Source organism: Ixodes scapularis, unplaced genomic scaffold (assembly GCF_016920785.2).
Source record: "Ixodes scapularis isolate PalLabHiFi unplaced genomic scaffold, ASM1692078v2 PGA_scaffold0__279_contigs__length_252992795, whole genome shotgun sequence".
Lineage (NCBI taxonomy): Eukaryota > Metazoa > Arthropoda > Arachnida > Ixodida > Ixodidae > Ixodes > Ixodes scapularis.
In genome coordinates this window covers 60,403,940-60,420,728 of record NW_024609835.1, presented here as the reverse complement: position 1 = coordinate 60,420,728, position 16,789 = coordinate 60,403,940, and the positions used below count along the sequence as shown (strand labels likewise).

Here is a 16,789-nt window from a genome sequence, read left to right as displayed (position 1 = left end):
GCTTTCTTTCTTTCATTTTTGTTCAGGCTTGATTTAATGATGTAAAATGAATGCGCGGATTAAGGGCGAGATGCGGTTCCAAATTTTGCGAATGCGGTTCGGATGCGAATACGAAGTCTGCGGATGCGGATACAATTATTTAAGAACATTGCGGATGCGGTTAGGGTGAGGATACGAAGTCTATGGATGAGGATCGGATGCAGATGATCAAACTGTTATCCACGCTGGACTCTACCGATAGCAGACGGACTTTATCGTGCAAAAGGAGACGGCGGGGTGGTGATATCGGGTGCGTACTTGGGCTTTTGTCGTGCTTTTCAATGGGCCAGTGGGTCAACAAAATGAGTTCAAAATAACGACTTAACGCAGATTGGTGATATTGACCGGCACCTAATATTAGTGAGTTTTAGTATTGCGTATACGAGCAAACGCGAGCGCTGTGCGTTTGCGTTAGCGTTGTGTTTTTCACGATGCGCATGCGCGCAGTCGCCATGCGCCAATCCAAAGGCGCAGTTTGGGCTCCGCGCACGTGCAGCGTGAAACACGCAACGCTAACGCAAACGCACAGGGCTCGCGTTCGCTCCGTATACGCAATACTAAAACTCACAATTTTGACGATCCTTACACGAAAAGTATGTTTTCAGCTCGCAACTTGAACGAGGTTTCTTTGCTGCAACATGGTACAACTGCCGATGTGCCGCTAGAGCAATCCGGCATTGAAAAAATTGCAGGATTATGTCATGTTACACTGTTCGTGATTGATTTAGCCGGTGATAGTAAACCCGTAAAGGCAGCTGAACTTTTGGTGCTGCTCTGTTGGCTCCATCGAGTGGTAGAGTCGACTTGCGGTCGTACATGAAGTGAAGGGAAGTATCCTCCGGCACGCCGCAGGTGCTGACCATCGTGCACCACAGCCTGGAGGAGACGCAGCAGGTGCGGGGCAAGGAGCCGCCGGGCTCTTACTCCCGGAACGTGACGTACGGCGAGGCGACGGAGCAGCACCTGGTGCGCCTCATCGACAGCATGTTCTCGTGCCAGCAGTTCGTCCGCTGGGACTGCAAGGGCGCCATGTTCGGCTTCTGGTACCCGCCCGGACTGGATAGCTGGTCGGTGCACTATACCTTGCCTTACCGTACCTCCTCACCATACCTTATCTTACTATAACTTACCCCTTACCATGCTATGCCATAGTTTACCATACTTTACCGTACCTTACCAAACCTTACCCATTGCATATCTTACCATACCATACCTTATGATACCTTACCATTCCTTACCGTACCATGCTTTTCATACCTTACCGTACCATGCCTTATTTTACTTAACCATACGGTACTTACCTAACATTATCTTACCATACCTTAACTTAACATACATTACCTTACCTTACGATACCTTACCTGTCCTTACCATACCATGCCTTACCTGCCATACCTTACTATACCCTATTATACTTTATTATGCCTTATACCTTACCACATCTTACCTTACCATCTTTTATCATACCTTACCTTACCCTACTTACCTTACCATATATTATACCCTATTCACACGGCTAGCCTAAAGGTACCTTCAGCCTAGGTCCTTTTGCAATCGGCTAATCAGCCCACGTTTTCGGTCACGAGCACTTGGCACGCGCGGAGGATCGCGAACCGATTCGCCTCTGGCCATAAAGGTCACTTAGCTAAAGTTACCTTTATGATTGGTTGAATGGGGTATTATATGTTCACCACACCATACCTTCATAAAGAAAGTTCTGAATGTAGGTCGGAAGAATGTTTCGGTGAGTCGCTGCAGTACCCAATCTCAGAAGCAGCGAAACCGAAAAGGCCTCGTTTACTGCCGCAACAAAAACAAAAAATGACTGAAGACATGCGCGCCCTCCCGATTCTCCAAGGAAGCTGCACACGACGCGTGTTTCCTTTCATATTTGTAACTTCACTGTCATTAAAAGCGGAGTGCAAAATATTCTATTCAGACGGGAAGAGAGAAAGCTCAAGCATACGAAATTTGTTGTGTCACGAAACGATCCTTAAGGCTTGAAAAGGATTTTAACGGTCAGCCCATGGAACAAAATTACTGCACCGGTTCTGTAAAAAAAAAAAAAAAAAAAAAAAAAAAAAGATAAAGAGAGAGTTCATTAACGATGTTGTCCATATTCTGGCAGCTTCCTAGACGATTTTTACTTCAATGAAGGCCAAAGAAAATCCGACAGTTCACAGCTTATAAAGGTTCTCATTAGTGGCATAAAGGTTTGATTGAAGCTCTTCCGTTCTTTTAATATAACGAGCATTAAAACGGAGCATTGTTATTTTTAACATTCATTGTAATAAACGGTAAAAAAATGCACCCTGCGTGTAAGCTTATTTTAGCTCCCTCACATCATGCCTAGATCTGAGCTTCGCTGATCGATGACCTGAAAAGATTGAGACTTGTTAAAGCTTCAGTATAATGTAACTTTGTACCCCATTTTCTCTGCGTCCATCCTAATGCAGCCTCAATTACTAAACAAAGAACAAGTAGGTCGATCTGTATCAAATAAGGAAGCTTTTTTTAAAGCATGACATGTTTTTTGACAGAGCTCCTTTAAACCCAAAATTCTATCCATCCGTTCGTGCATTTTCTGCTAAATTTAGCGGGGAAATTGACGTCACTGGACCTATACGTCATTTGGAGGAATAGACGTCACGCTCTTTATAGGGGAATACAGTTTCCCCGCTAAATATAGCGGAAAATAATTTACGTCTTGTGACCTAAACCTTTTTCATTTGCCCGCTAAATTTAGCGGGGGATATCGACGCCATGGGACCTATACAAGTATAGTTTCTCCGCTAAATATCAATTCCCCTCTTCCTATCCCCCTCCTTCCTTCCCCCTCCCTTTCTCTCCCCATCCCTTCCCCCTTCTAAGGTGTCCTCCCTATTCCCCCTTCCCCTTGCTTCCCCTCCCTTTCTCCTCCTTCCAATTCCCTACCACTCCTTCCCTTCCTCCCCCTGTCCCCCCTTGGTCATGCGACACAGCGATTCATGTTCCCCATTCCTTTCTCTTCTCCTTTCCACAATGCCCTCTCCCTCTTCCCTGTCGCCTCCCTTTCCCTCCCCTCTCTGGACACCGTGACACACCATTTCAGTTTCCCCAAAGCTGCTCAAAGTATAGATTCTTCACTTTCAGAACTTCTGTTTAATGTATTTCAAACAATTGAAGCAATTGCTCCTAAATACTGTATTTCATGCGATATAAGACTTTGATGGTAAAGAACGCTGCATATTTTCTTTTACACTCGATGGCAATTATCCTATTGCAAAACTATTGGCTACAAGAAGCACCCTACAGTAATGGTGAAAAGCTATCGAAAAATTGACTATCGATAGTGCTATCGAATGTCCACTATCGATAGCTGGCTCTCGGTGTTACAAAAAAGAAAGCACAGCCCAAAACGATGACGGATATGTACGAGCAGGCAACGCGAGGCTCTGGGCAGAACGTGAAATAGAAAGGAAACTAAACATAAAGTTGAATTAACATAGAATAAATTTACAGCTAAACAGAGATGGCGTTTTGCTACTTTTGCTTTGCAGTACATATTTTGTATATTCCTCGGGTTCAGATATCACACATTTTTGAAAAACCGGAAACGACGTTCGAAAAATATGGCAAACACAAAACGTATCAATTTCAGACGTTGACGCGTTTTGTGTTTGTCCCCTTTCTCGTCCGTCATCTCCAGTATTTTCTTTTTCTTCAAAAAATGTGTAACATAAACCAGCTCGCGTGTCTACACATTCTATCTTCATTCAGGTATCAGGCTTCGCACTTTGACAGGCCCGCATTTGTAAAAATAGAAAGTATGTTCGGTTTTTTTTTTTTTTTTTTTTTTCTTGGAGCTAGGGAAAACACTACTCGCTGAAGATATTTAGCATCGAAGTTTTGCACTAGTTTGTTTAACGCTTTTGTTTGTTTTATTATTCAATTATTACATATTGCCTTCCGTAGTCTTGATCACTAAAAAATAAAAATAAAAACTCTGCTTTTTTTTTTTTTTTCTTATGACGATTCAAAGCTATTTTCTGAAAATTAAGAACTATAGACGGTCGCAGCTCAAGAGTGAAATGGAAGTTCCACCCACCCCTTTCCACGTCACTTTTAACCTGTCACCGACTATAGCTGTTGACAAAAACGGTTACGCTGCTTCGCCATGATATGTTGTCCTTTTTTGTTCTGTTCTATTTTGACCTATTTTGATAACGGAGGCTGGTTCAAATTAAACACTACCAGATAAAAAAGCGTATACCAAGCCAACGTGGTTAGTTGCCGATGCTTTAATCTGCTTCATTCTTAAATTACAATAAGTTTGGGGTCATAAACCTTAACTAGGTCAAAAATAAAAGTTAAAAACGAACGCTTACCATGATTCAAGTAAAAATATTGTTAGCAAACAAAAAAAAAGTATTTTAGAAAAAAAAAATAATAACTTGTGAGTTTGAAGGACATTGTTTTCTTCCTTGCTAGGAACCTGTCCGGTCGAAAGACACGCCACATTTATATTTTCATCTGTACAACTTCATAACTCATGCCCCCATAATGCGATGCGTAATTTTATTATCAGATGAAACAAAGGTGTTTAGGGGCGAAGCGTATATAACCACGTTCCATACCACACATTCTCTTTCTGACATGGATGAAAACGAACGAAAGGCTCGGCATGCTGCGGCTCACCGTCTACGCAGACAAGCACCACCAGAGCTTTGCCCCAATCAACATCGTTCACCACGTGGAGATGCGGTCAATTTATTTTCCTGATTGAGTTCTGTCTATAAATGCAAAGTACAAACTCCCAAAAAGGGCGAAGCGTATATAACCACGTTCCATACCACACATTCTCTTTCTAACATGGATGAAAACGAACAAAAGGCTCGGCATGCTGCGGCTCACCGTCTACGCAGACAAGCACCACCAGAGCTTCGCCCCAATCAACATCATTCACCACGTGGGGATGCGGTCAATTTATTTTCCTGATTGAATTATGTCTATAAATGCAAAGTACAAACTCCCAAAAATCAATCTAAAAACAAGCAGAGAAACTAAGGGAACCTATGGAGAAAATATAATAAATATTTCACTATCGACATATTTTATTCGCAGTTTCTCGATAGTATATAGTATATACAATCGTTATTTTCTCGATTGTTTATGGTCAATAGTTTCTAGACAGAATTTACACCGTTTTCTTATCATTTTCCAACGGGTTATAGATGTTTTCCTTATTAATTTTCTGGAAGTTCTCCGAACTTCACATTTTCTACATAAACTCGAGGCTTTTTTTTTTCACTAAATTAAATACTATTTACAGTTTTATGATAGTCGACTACCCACGGTACTAGTTTTGTTAGTTTTTGCACTGTAATTAGGTAGACTTGGCTTCCATTTTCGATAGTATCGATAGTTTTGCACCACTACCCTACAGTCAGTGACAGTCTAATAAACGCATAGTGTGGCGAGTACCGGACATCTTGTTATCTCTCCGCAGCCAATGAGATTGCGCCATTCGCCGATAAGAGCTCCAAAAAACGAATCACGAGACAAGAAGAGCGAAGATAATAAACCATGCGTTTCTTGGGATGTGCGTGGCTATATAGACGCTCGCAGCAGCTGTGCACGGGTGCCGCTTTAACGGGCCTTCAGTTTTTGTTTCCTCTTATTTTGTTGACTTCACTTCATCATTACCATAGCAGGCCAGGTTATTGCCATTTCAGATTCTACTGTGTCCTTCTCCCCAGCATTGGCCTTTGTGGAGTCTCTTCAATGGCCGTTTCAGTAACTCAGTAAGAAAATTGGAAACTTTTTGCGAACCATTACCGTGTTTCCGATGGTGCGGTATACGCGGGACATAATAACGGTTTGCTAAAACTCCCCAATGTCAGCCATAGCGGATGTAATCTGGCGCGTGTGCAAAGCGTCTATATACGTGCACATCACGTACCGATGTTTTCATCGAATCGTCGCAGAACAGTATGGCTTCGCGACTTAAAGGGGCCATGAAACGATTTTTCTACTTTTGTTATATACTACTCAAAATCACTCCCTAACATTAACAACCGAATAACCTTGTCTTTGTTTTCCTTCTAAGCAATGACAGTCGGCAAATAAATTCGAGAAATATGAGCATCTTGCATCCCCTCAACTCGGAGCCAAAACAATCGGCGACGTGGCCTAGTGCCTATCGTATGCCGCCAACGCTAATCAAAGTCACGCGCTGCATGGGGTCGGCAAAGTAGAAAACGCGCGCTGAGCTCCAGCGCGCGTTTTCTACTTGCTCGTGTCAGGACGCAATATGCTAGATCGCCGTTCGTTTTTAGAATGCGGTTCTCGTCGGACAAAATGCTCGTGTTGGGCCATGCTCACATGTCTACTAACAGCGTGATGTCGATAGCTAGGGGCGTATGAGAAGTGAGGGAGGGCAGGGGGGGGGGGGGGGGGGTCGCCATGGTCAGAGTTTGCCCAGGGCGCTTGATGGCGTAGGGCCGGCACTGCCAGGCATTGTTGGAGTTCGGCGATTCTCGTCATCGCAGTGGTTAGACACGAGACACTACCGAGTGTCCGCCGATGCATCGATTTATACGATTCGAAGTCGAGTGCTCACGGAGCTCTCGTGTCCAATTCATGAGGCGCGCTCGACTGTCGTCAGCCGGGTGGTTTCGATCCCCCAATTACGTCATCGATCTTTACGAAGGCAAGACCTGAAAGATCTAATCCCCTTTCATCCAGTGGCGGATCCAAGGGGGGGGGGGGGGCGGTGGGGCCGATTGTCCCCCCCCCCCCAAACGCCTCTTTAGGCAACCCCCCCCCCCCCCCTCCCCGGGGTTCTTCGTCAGCTCGAAGAAAAAACGTAAGCAATCGACGCGAGGGACAAAAGATTAAAACAGCGGTGGGTGGACGCGCCTGCTGGGCGCTTCCAAAGTGGGGTTTATCTCCGTCAAGGTCACGGTACGTCTTCCCGACAGGCATGGCGCCAGGAGTTTCGAAGTGGAGAAACAGTGGGTAGGCGCACCAAATATCAGGGTCCTCGACTGCAGCACACTTCCAAACAAGGCCAGCACGTCGAGCACGGGGGGAAAATACCTTCAACATATCTAGTCCCCTTTCTCTCTCTCTCTCTCTCTGTCTCCCTCTCTCTCTTTGGAGGTTGTCTGCGAAAAATTTGTGCCCTGAAAACTCCCAAACGCAGACGCCAAGCAGCCTTCCGGATTGTCCTTCCTCTCTAACGGCAGCCTTTTCATCACTTTTCGTTTGATGGTTTCTTCATGGTTCTGGGCTAGTCTTTTGGCATGTCTTTTTTGGCTTGCTTTGAGATGCTGTCGCCCACGGGCTCACTAAAGGTATCTTATTGGCACGGTGTGCTCATTGCCAAGGGAAGTGCGGAGGGGACGTATTAGGAGGAGACGTTCCAGGGGGGGAGGGGGGGGGGATGCAGCTTGTACAACCAGGTAACCAATTGCTTTTCTTCTCAACTGAGAGAGGAAGCAAATGCTCTGGGTACAGTGTAGTCTGGGTCTGAGCTTCTCCTGAAGACGCTCCGGACTTCCCCACGACCTTGGCTTAAACAACAGCCCGCTTTCGTCCTCGCCTCCATCCCTCACCGAGGATCAGCGCCGCAGCGCGGAATACAGAAAGAAGCCGACGAGCGTCAGAAGGGGGAGATGTTTCCTCTAATGGGCTTCATACTGCCTGCGGGACGACTTCTCGTGGTGGGAAGCTACTAAAAGAAAGATAAACGGTGCGAGCACTCTAAAGGCTGGAGGCAGCTTACACGGGGTCCTCAAGCCGACGCCGTAGGCATTTATTTGTATACAATGCCGTTTAAACTTAGGGTGGCGGGACATATTTTAGGAAAGGTGCCCGCTACCCCTTGTCTCCCCTTGGCACCGTCTTTAAGGCTCGTTCACACTCTTGCAACCGAGTACGACCGAGAGAGACAAGACCAGTTTTTAATCGTCTTGCGACTCCTTAGGACCAGGCGCGCTGCTGCGGGGCTGGTCCTAAGACGTCGTAAGAAGATTAAAAACCGGTCTGGTCTCTCTCGGTCGTACTCGGTTGCAAGAGTGTGAACGGGCCTTTACTTTTCGAGTTAAGGCCCGTTCACACTCTTGCGACTGCTTGCGACCTCTTAAACCTGGGTTCCTTAAAACTTCTTAAACCAGAAACACACTGGCGCCATCTACTGGCAAGCAGTGTAAACTCGGCGGTCCGGCATATATTTTTTTTATTTCTCGCGCAATATCCTTTTTTTTTTTTTGGCTCGAAAAACTTTTGTCAATGTTATAAACGAGCCTTTCTATGGGTATTACGCACATTTGACCTCGGAAATCCCGCAAAACCTTCGCTTTTGTGAAATGCAGTTCTAGGGTCACCGCATAGATGGCGCCACAATGTCAGTGTGTTCCCTCATTCTAGAAACATTTAAGAAGTTGTAAGAGATCTCGTCGTACTCGGTCGCAAGAGTGTGAACGGGCCTTTATACGCGGCTTCTGTGGATTGACGGCAGAGCTTTCGCGCGGCTTTGCAGGAGCGAATATGTGTGTGTCGAACGGTACAGAGGCGGGGGGGGGGGGGGGGGGGGGGGGGGCATGCTGGTTTGCAACTGCGGCTTCGAATTCCCTACTTAGGGACTTGGGGAAAACGAGCCCTTTCAAAGATGCGACTATACATAAATTAAATAGACAGTACCTGTGCCCGTTCGAGTGAACACCGACTCCCAAAAATCCATGCTGCAGTCGTGATCGGCCTTTAGCCCAGTTGAGATTCGCCGACCGGACAACCGCTCTGCCCCATCATATCTCGGCGCCTGTCCTCTCGACCCTGACGAATGAGCTAACTTAGAAACAAGTAAGTGTTCCCTTCATACAGAAAATATCCAGACGAAGTGCAATTGAATATAATTTGCAAGGATCTATTGCTGGTTTCAGGTCTTGTCTATGTTTAAAAGTTATAGTTGCCGAACTGCAACCTGTTTTAAAAAATATTCAACAATTATTCGCTTTCGTTCTCTCGAGTTGCATCCAGAACACGTGAAAACACGCAGTTTGGGTTGGCAATGCCGCATGTGCTGCGCTCTGGACATTCAAAATATACGGCGAACAACCGACGAACTTGCCTGGCAGCGTTCATTTCGCTCGCTGCGTTAACAGTGTTTTGAAAAAGACGTCGTCATGAGACGTCGTCGTGTTACTTCCACCCAGTCTCAAGTGCTCTAAAAAATAGTGCTTTGACGCCGCGAGCAGCGCCGAAGCCGCCGGGCCATTTTTGTCGCTTGTTTGCAACGTACTCGCTCCATTGAAGCAACCGGCGACAATGAAAAATATGTTTTAAAGCCACGTTCAGCACTTTGGCACTGAATATAAAGTTCTAACTACTATGCCAAGCTTAATCTCAAAGAGCAGCCGAGTTTTAGATTAAAACGTTTTTCGCATTGTCATTAGCTGCGTGAGCTTCTTCCGTATAGTTGGCAAAGGTTGGCTCTCCGTACATGTTCTGCGGGTGTAACGAGAATATATAAATATTCAAGCAAAAGGAGCCCAAAAGTTGCAGCCCCGCCGGGGACATCTGAGCCATCAAGTTACACTGTCTACGATTGTCACAGCCGCTATAGTACCAAACATTCATCCCCGGTAGTTAAACTTCTTTTTCTATTTCTAGCGCGCTGCCACGCGAATGGAGTAATCCTGTTTCCTATAAACTACAAAATTCTTTGCGTTATGGTGTTCAGAAACGATAGTGCCACCACAATTTTCTAGATACTTACCTCTAGCATGGACACCCGAAAGAATTCATCCCCGACCGACAGGTAAACCGATACAAAAGGTCTGAAGATCTATATTATGTTATCAGAGTTCAGTAAAAACGATAACTCCACAAAAATAAAAACACTCACCCCCCCCCCCCCCCGCCCGCCCGCCGTTTTACACCGAGGAACCGCCCCCCCCCCCCCCTAAAATGGAGGTCTGGATCCGCCCCTGCATTCATCCTCGAAATTTCACCGCGACAAAGAATCTTCTGAATCAGTGGCGGTCTGTGCGAATATACTTGTGCCAGACGAGGAGCAATACGCCTCAGCAAAGTCACGAACATTCCAACCCGATATTGTTTCGTGACCCCTTTTAAGCCGCAGGCACACTATACTCGTACATCGTACAAAAGACACGGCGTTCGCTGCACACACGATTGCAGAATTATTTACGGACACGCCTCCATCACGTTCAAAGCTCGTCTGCTTCACGCATGTGAATGTTTCGAACACGCCTGCAGAGTTATTTTATGTCCAATCTGGCCGGAACGTCACACGAGCAAGAAACACGCTTCGAACAGTCTTTTTTACGATGCATCAACAGCGTGACGGCGGCTTGAAGAACGGGGATCTGTCCGTCGTTCCAGGTGGGTCGGACGCAACTGGCAGGACCAGTTCTACTGGGGCGGTGCGGAGACGGACAGCCGGAGCTGCGGCTGCCACCCGCACTGCCTGCGCACTCCGCGCAACTCGACGTGCAACTGCGACGCCAACGTGAAGCAGGTGTGGCTCGAGGACGCCGGCCTCCTGCTGGACGCCAGCAGGCTGCCCGTGCTCCAGCTCCGCTTCGGCGACACCGGCGAAGCCAACGAGGCCGGCAAGCACACTCTGGGACCCCTGGTCTGCAGGGCCACCGGACACGTGGGTCAGTGCCCCCGCGGGGACGTCCGCCGCCAGCGGCTTCCTTTGGCCGACCCGCCGATTACGAACAAAGCCTGGCACTGCGCGTGCGCAGATACTAGATTAGAAGGAGATGTCTGCGCACACGATCGTCTTTTAAGCTATCCGTGACTGTCAAAACTCGACCGCTGAGTCGGTTGCTATAACCTACGTACAGATGTTTGGGAGGAAGCTCACCAAGCGTGTCTGCGATTCATTTGGTACCTTTCACAGTTTTGTTCGAGTCGACGCTGCTAGTACACAAGACAGCCTGCGGACACTGTCTGAGTCGTGTGTCACATTGGTCACACTGTCTACAGACATTTTGAAAGCAGACATGTATGCTAACACAGGCACGTAGCCAGGATTTTGTTTCGGGGGGGGGGGGGGGGGGGGGGGGCGTTCATGACAAAATGCTGTATGAGGGGGAGGGAGAGAGGAGGACCCAGCAAAAAGAAAGATTTCGGGTTGGGGGGGGGGGGGGGGCGGCCCAATGCTCCCCCCTCCCCCCAAAAAAAAGTTTTATGTGACCAACCTGTGGAATATAACAAACTTAAAAAAGAAATAGCAATCAACTTAACAGAGAACGTATATTTTAAAATAAAATATAAAGTTTAATATGGTACTATTTTCATGTGTTATGAAAACTGAACCACGTAAACTACCGTATTTGCCCGAGTATATTTTAAAATAAAATATAAAGTTTAATATGGTACTATTTTCATGTGTTATGAAAACTGAACCACGTAAACTACCGTATTTGCCCGAGTATATTTTAAAATAAAATATAAAGTTTAATATGGTACTATTTTCATGTGTTATGAAAACTGAACCACGTAAACTACCGTATTTGCCCGAGTATATTTTAAAATAAAATATAAAGTTTAATATGGTACTATTTTCATGTGTTATGAAAACTGAACCACGTAAACTACCGTATTTGCCCGAGTATATTTTAAAATAAAATATAAAGTTTAATATGGTACTATTTTCATGTGTTATGAAAACTGAACCACGTAAACTACCGTATTTGCCCGAGTACCCCGCGCTGTTTATGAACCAAGCCATTGGATTTGCTTTCCCGCGGAGCACGGGGGATAGAGAATCACCGCGATTGGCAGAAAAATGGCATTGATTTACGGGACAGAGATCACGTCTTCGCGCCAAGGTGCTATTCATCTGCTTAGATCGCAATTTTACGGGGAGTCGCGTCCTCGACCAATTGTTATTCGCTGCGTTTTTTTTTTTTTTTTTTTTCTTTTTGGCTGAACGCGATGATTGGCTTTACGCGTTTTTTGCAGGCAAGTGGACGCAAAGGCTTTGTTCATAAGAAGTGCGGCTATTACTTGAGCAAACACGGTAATAACAATTACGAGGCAAAATTACGAATCATATTTCGATATTACATTTTCTAGAACTTGCATATCGATGGATTACGCGTGAAGCTCAGTTTTCAACCTCAAACGTTTCTCATTCAGTCACGGCTAGTGTCAGTTTCTGAATATTGTCACGAATGACAGGCAGAAGGCAGGAGAAAACTCAATGAACTGAAGATTTAAGGTGGGGGGAAGGGGGGCGGAATTGTGCCAAAATAAAAAAAGTACGATAACTGGGCATCACAGGCGTCGAGCAGCAGGATCGAGCGCTGGCGAAAGGCTATAGACGGAGCGCGCTGCGGCTGCTTTTATAGCCGCTTCGGACTAGAAGCTCAGCCTTCAGCGCGAGCTTTCTGCCCTGCTAACACAAGTTTGAACACGCAGGCACGCTCAACCAAGGCGCTGCGGAAGCAAGCGAGGTCGCGCCAAAGGCGGACCTTCCAGTCTCAGCTTAAGGATGACCGGAGTATAATCTAGAACACACAACAAATAACAACAATGATCTGGAACGTTCCAGAGCAGGAACAAAAGGGAAAGCTAATGTAAACTGCGGGATTCTTACCCCGGTATTCGGCGTAGGGACCGCACGCCCTGCCCCCTCAGCTATGCCCGCGGCAATATCAAATAAAGATGGCGACACGTGTTCAAAGATGGCTGAATGTGCAAAGAAACTCCAAAACTGCAATCCCCACAACTTCGTCGTCTGGTTTTGCGGTGAGATCGAAAGAAGGCGTTCGCTTTTGTCCTTGAAATTACGTTGCGACAAATAAGCATCTTTGTCAGTGATGTTGCGTGCGAGTATATTTGGGTCGCACTAGCAATAAGTTTGTGTAAAGTGATAAACATTCCTACCCAATACTAGGAGCGATTTTTTTTTTAAATCTTGGCACTACGTTTTGTTATGTTTCAGCGTAAGATTTTTGTGCCATTCCTACTTTACGTTTATTATATATAAATATCTACAGCTGGGGTTAATTTTAGGGTTTTTCTAGTCTCGTAGGTTTGGTAAAAATAAATACCCCAGTGAGCTAAAATTAAGCATCTGACTAAAAAACTTTTTTTTTTATACTTGAGGTATTTTATCCATAAAGCTATAATTCCGGAAATCCACGTCTGTCACGTCATCATGTTTTTCTGAAAATTAGAAAGGGCCAAACACATTGCACGACAAAATGACCGAAACGTCAGACGCATTTTACTTACCCCTTTGAAATGTGCGGAATCGGCCTTCGAGATTCCCGGTGTGCTTATTGCATGCCGGCAATCTAAAACGTTTTCGTCACGTCGGTTGTTTTGTCGTGCGTGTGTCTCGCCATTAACGCAGGACGCACTGTGGCTCAGGACCATTTGCGCGTTTTGGTCTTACTACATTTAAGGCCCGTTCACACGATGCATTTTTCTAACGCATCTAGTGTCGCGAAACGTAGTTTCGCGAAATGGTTGCGCCGTCTGAACGGGTCCGAAAGGGACGCGCGCATCTGAAAAACGTTGCGCGCACACATCGCTTCTGGAGCGAGCTTTTGCTGAAACTTTGCCGAGTCCTGTCAATCACTCTGAGGGCGCCGCCAATGGCCGCTCAGAAAAGCTCTCACGTGGCCTTTGAGGGGGGAGCGAGCTGTTTGAGAAGACCACTTCACTGCCGGCGTTGTAGCCGAGCCAAATACGAAAAAAACCGAAACCACGAACGATGGATACTGCCTCCGCTTCCGCAAGCACGTCAATATCCACTGAAGGAAAAGTGAGTAGCATATCGAAAAAAAATCCAGCGATGGACGAAGACGTAATTGGTGATGATGATAATTCGCGTGTATTTTTAGTCATAATTAAGAAATAAAACCTTGAGACAAGGGAACAAAAAGGTACGTACACAGTACCGTTTTAAAACCAGCACAGCGTACAGCTCTCATTTACTTCCACAACAGTCTTCTTCTTTGTCAACCTCCATCCAAATTATACATATTCAACAGTAAATAAAGTAAATGGCAGTAAATGACAATTAAACAACTAGTAAATGACAATTTAAGAGTAAATTAAGTAAATGGAAGTAAATGACAGCTGTATGCTGTGCTGGTCTTAAGACGGTGGTGTGTATGTCCCTTTTTGTTTCCTTGTCTTAAGGTTTTATTTCTTAATTATAATTGTTCACCAGCTCGCTTGCGTTTTGACTCTTTGAATGCGGCTGGAGATGGAGAACACGACGCTGAATGGCTAATGGCGATGATGATGATGTTGGCTTTCAACTGAAGCGCCACTTTATGGTCAACAAACAAACTATTTTCGCGAGTCTAAACGTCATCGTTGTTGCACGTGAAGCGGTACGTGTGAACGAGCACATTTCGCGAAACTTGAGTGTCGCGAAACTGTTGCGCGCCTAAAAGATGCATCGTGTGAACAGACCTTTACTGGAGACGCAAGCTCATTGCTGCAACTGCTTCCTTTGCACGAGAACTGGTGCAGCTGGGTTGCGTTCCACATAAAGCTCGCACATAGAGAAACGAGTAAACGACGAGGAATGCCTATTTCAGGAAATAAAAAAAATACCACACTGTATGGAAGGACGCGCCACCACATACGGTTTATTCCGTTAATGCACAGGTCTGGAAGGCGATCCTGTCGCTATTTGTTGGTTCAGAACCACGACTAACCAAGGCTGGGAATTCACCTTAAGTTTATAGTCTCATAGTTTCTTTGAATCTGATGTATGACTAGTAAAAAAAAATGTGTGGTAAATTGCTAGGCAAATGTGTTGCATATGTGAAACATTGTAGCATCAGAAACGTTTAGCGATACTACGTTCACGGCTCTCTTCGTCAGATAATTTAACGCGTGGCATATGGAACCTTCTAACCAGCTCCTCCTCTCCCTACTCGCCTACCTCTCCTCCCCACTCGCCCCCCGGTCACACGATCTCCCCGTTAACCAATCAGCGTCGAGCACCTCGCTCCTCCTCTCCCACCCGACAACGAATCAGTGTCGAGCCTCCCGGCCATGCTTTTATTCAGGCTTCACATTTGGACTTCACGAAATGCTGAACAGCTAGCCAAAGAGGTACGTTTCACGTTAATAACAACGTGTCTCGTCCAAATAACATGCCTGTTTATATTACGCTCATAAAAACGTTTGCGAGATTCCTTCCTTGCAGACCACGGAAGCAGCGAATCACGGCAAGCAGTAGGAGGATCCCAGCAAATGGCGAGGCCCAGATAACGATTCAATATCAAAGGTGCGATGTGCGCAGGGGCATTAAGCGAGCGAAACATCGTTCTCAACATTGTCCCTCCGTACATCGCTTTTTTTTTTTTTTTTTTGTCTAATTTTATTTCGCGTTTTGATCCTTTCCCAGGGTCCTCCGATTGTTCGCCGTGCTTGGCAGTGCACGCGTTCTGTAGAAAAGTGAACTCGCGCAGGTTTTCTACACTGTACAGGAACCTTGACTTTTTTTTTTCTTTGCTTTTTGAATTGTTTGGGCTTTTGATTTGCTCAGTCGAATACACACAAAACAGACCTGTTGCTAAATTCCCCAAGCATCAAGGGGAATCCGGGGAATGTAGGTCTACGCGCTGCACGTCTGCGGCTGTAACTATTCTAAAGCAAAAACCTAAAACAAATGGCGTTTTGCATGCGTGTGCGTCCACACCTTAGTTTGTTCATTTACTTCGAACCTCGGAAAAGGCGAGCGCGCGCGCGGCGCGTAGACCTACATTCCAGGCTTACTCCTTGATGCTCGGATAATTAGCAATAGGTATTTTGCCTAATTACTTGAGAGGAAATATGAAGACGTTTAAAATTTCCTGTCGTGTCGTGTTACAAGAGAAAGCAACTGTGCGCTTTGAGGCACCTATACCTTTTCAAAGTGCGCATCACTTTACACCAGTTTTCGTTTTGATTTTTTTTTTCTTTGTTCGTGTAACCGGACAAAGCTAGAATTAAATTTTGTCCAGTTTACATTTGCGCGTTATTTTTCTCGCGTGTCTCGGCGTGTATGGCGTCCTAAACGCCTGATACACATTTGGCAATCCATATTCCTGACCTCCCGCTCCGATAAATGAGAGAGACGATCCACGCAAAGCAAGCGATACGTTATGCGGTCATGTAGATACCGCGCAGCTCTGGAAAACCTTTTTTTTTTTTTTTTTTTTATTCAGTACCGTTATATATTCTGTTTCACCTTGTGTTGTACCGCAGGAAAGGCTACACGCGCGAGCTCCTTGCTGTAGGGCACATCTCGGCGGCACAAGCTCTCGCGCTCCAAGGGCAGCTGCCAACGCTATGAGCTCGCGCTTCTAGCCTTCGCTGCGGTACAACATAAGGTGAAACGGAGTATAGACATCGTCAGGGCATGCGTGCGTGCGTGTGTATGTGTGTGTGTGTGCGCGCACGTAAGTGACCGTTTCTGTGCGCGTTTGTTTGCGAGTGTGTGTTTGTGCGTAAGTATATGCGTCTTTGTTAAGCGTGCCTGTGTGTATCTGTGTACGTGCGCAGATCTGTGTGCTCGCGTGTGTTGTAATGTAGCTGTAGAATCAACTTGACCATTAAGTACAACAACTAGCCTTGAAGGACGGGAAACGAGTGGGGTGGAAAATCGCTGTCCGCCCGCGCCCAGATGAGTCGTCATTGCAAAACTTGCATATGGAAACTATTCGGCGAGCAAGTGCTCCAGAACGCGTATCTATGGCGCATCATAACGCCAGGA

At 45.9% G+C, this 16,789-nt stretch overlaps 1 protein-coding gene across 1 annotated transcript in view; it reads left to right on the top strand.

Moving 5' to 3' along the window:
- LOC120837637 overlaps positions 1–16,789 on the top strand; it is a gene marked incomplete at its 5' end in the record, with an annotated part of 103,657 nt that overhangs the window by 31,719 nt on the left and 55,149 nt on the right. The window contains 2 exons of the mRNA XM_042292042.1: positions 892–1,106; positions 10,429–10,706. Coding sequence (XP_042147976.1) covers positions 892–1,106; positions 10,429–10,706 — 493 coding nt within the window. The remainder of the gene's footprint in view (positions 1–891; positions 1,107–10,428; positions 10,707–16,789) is intronic.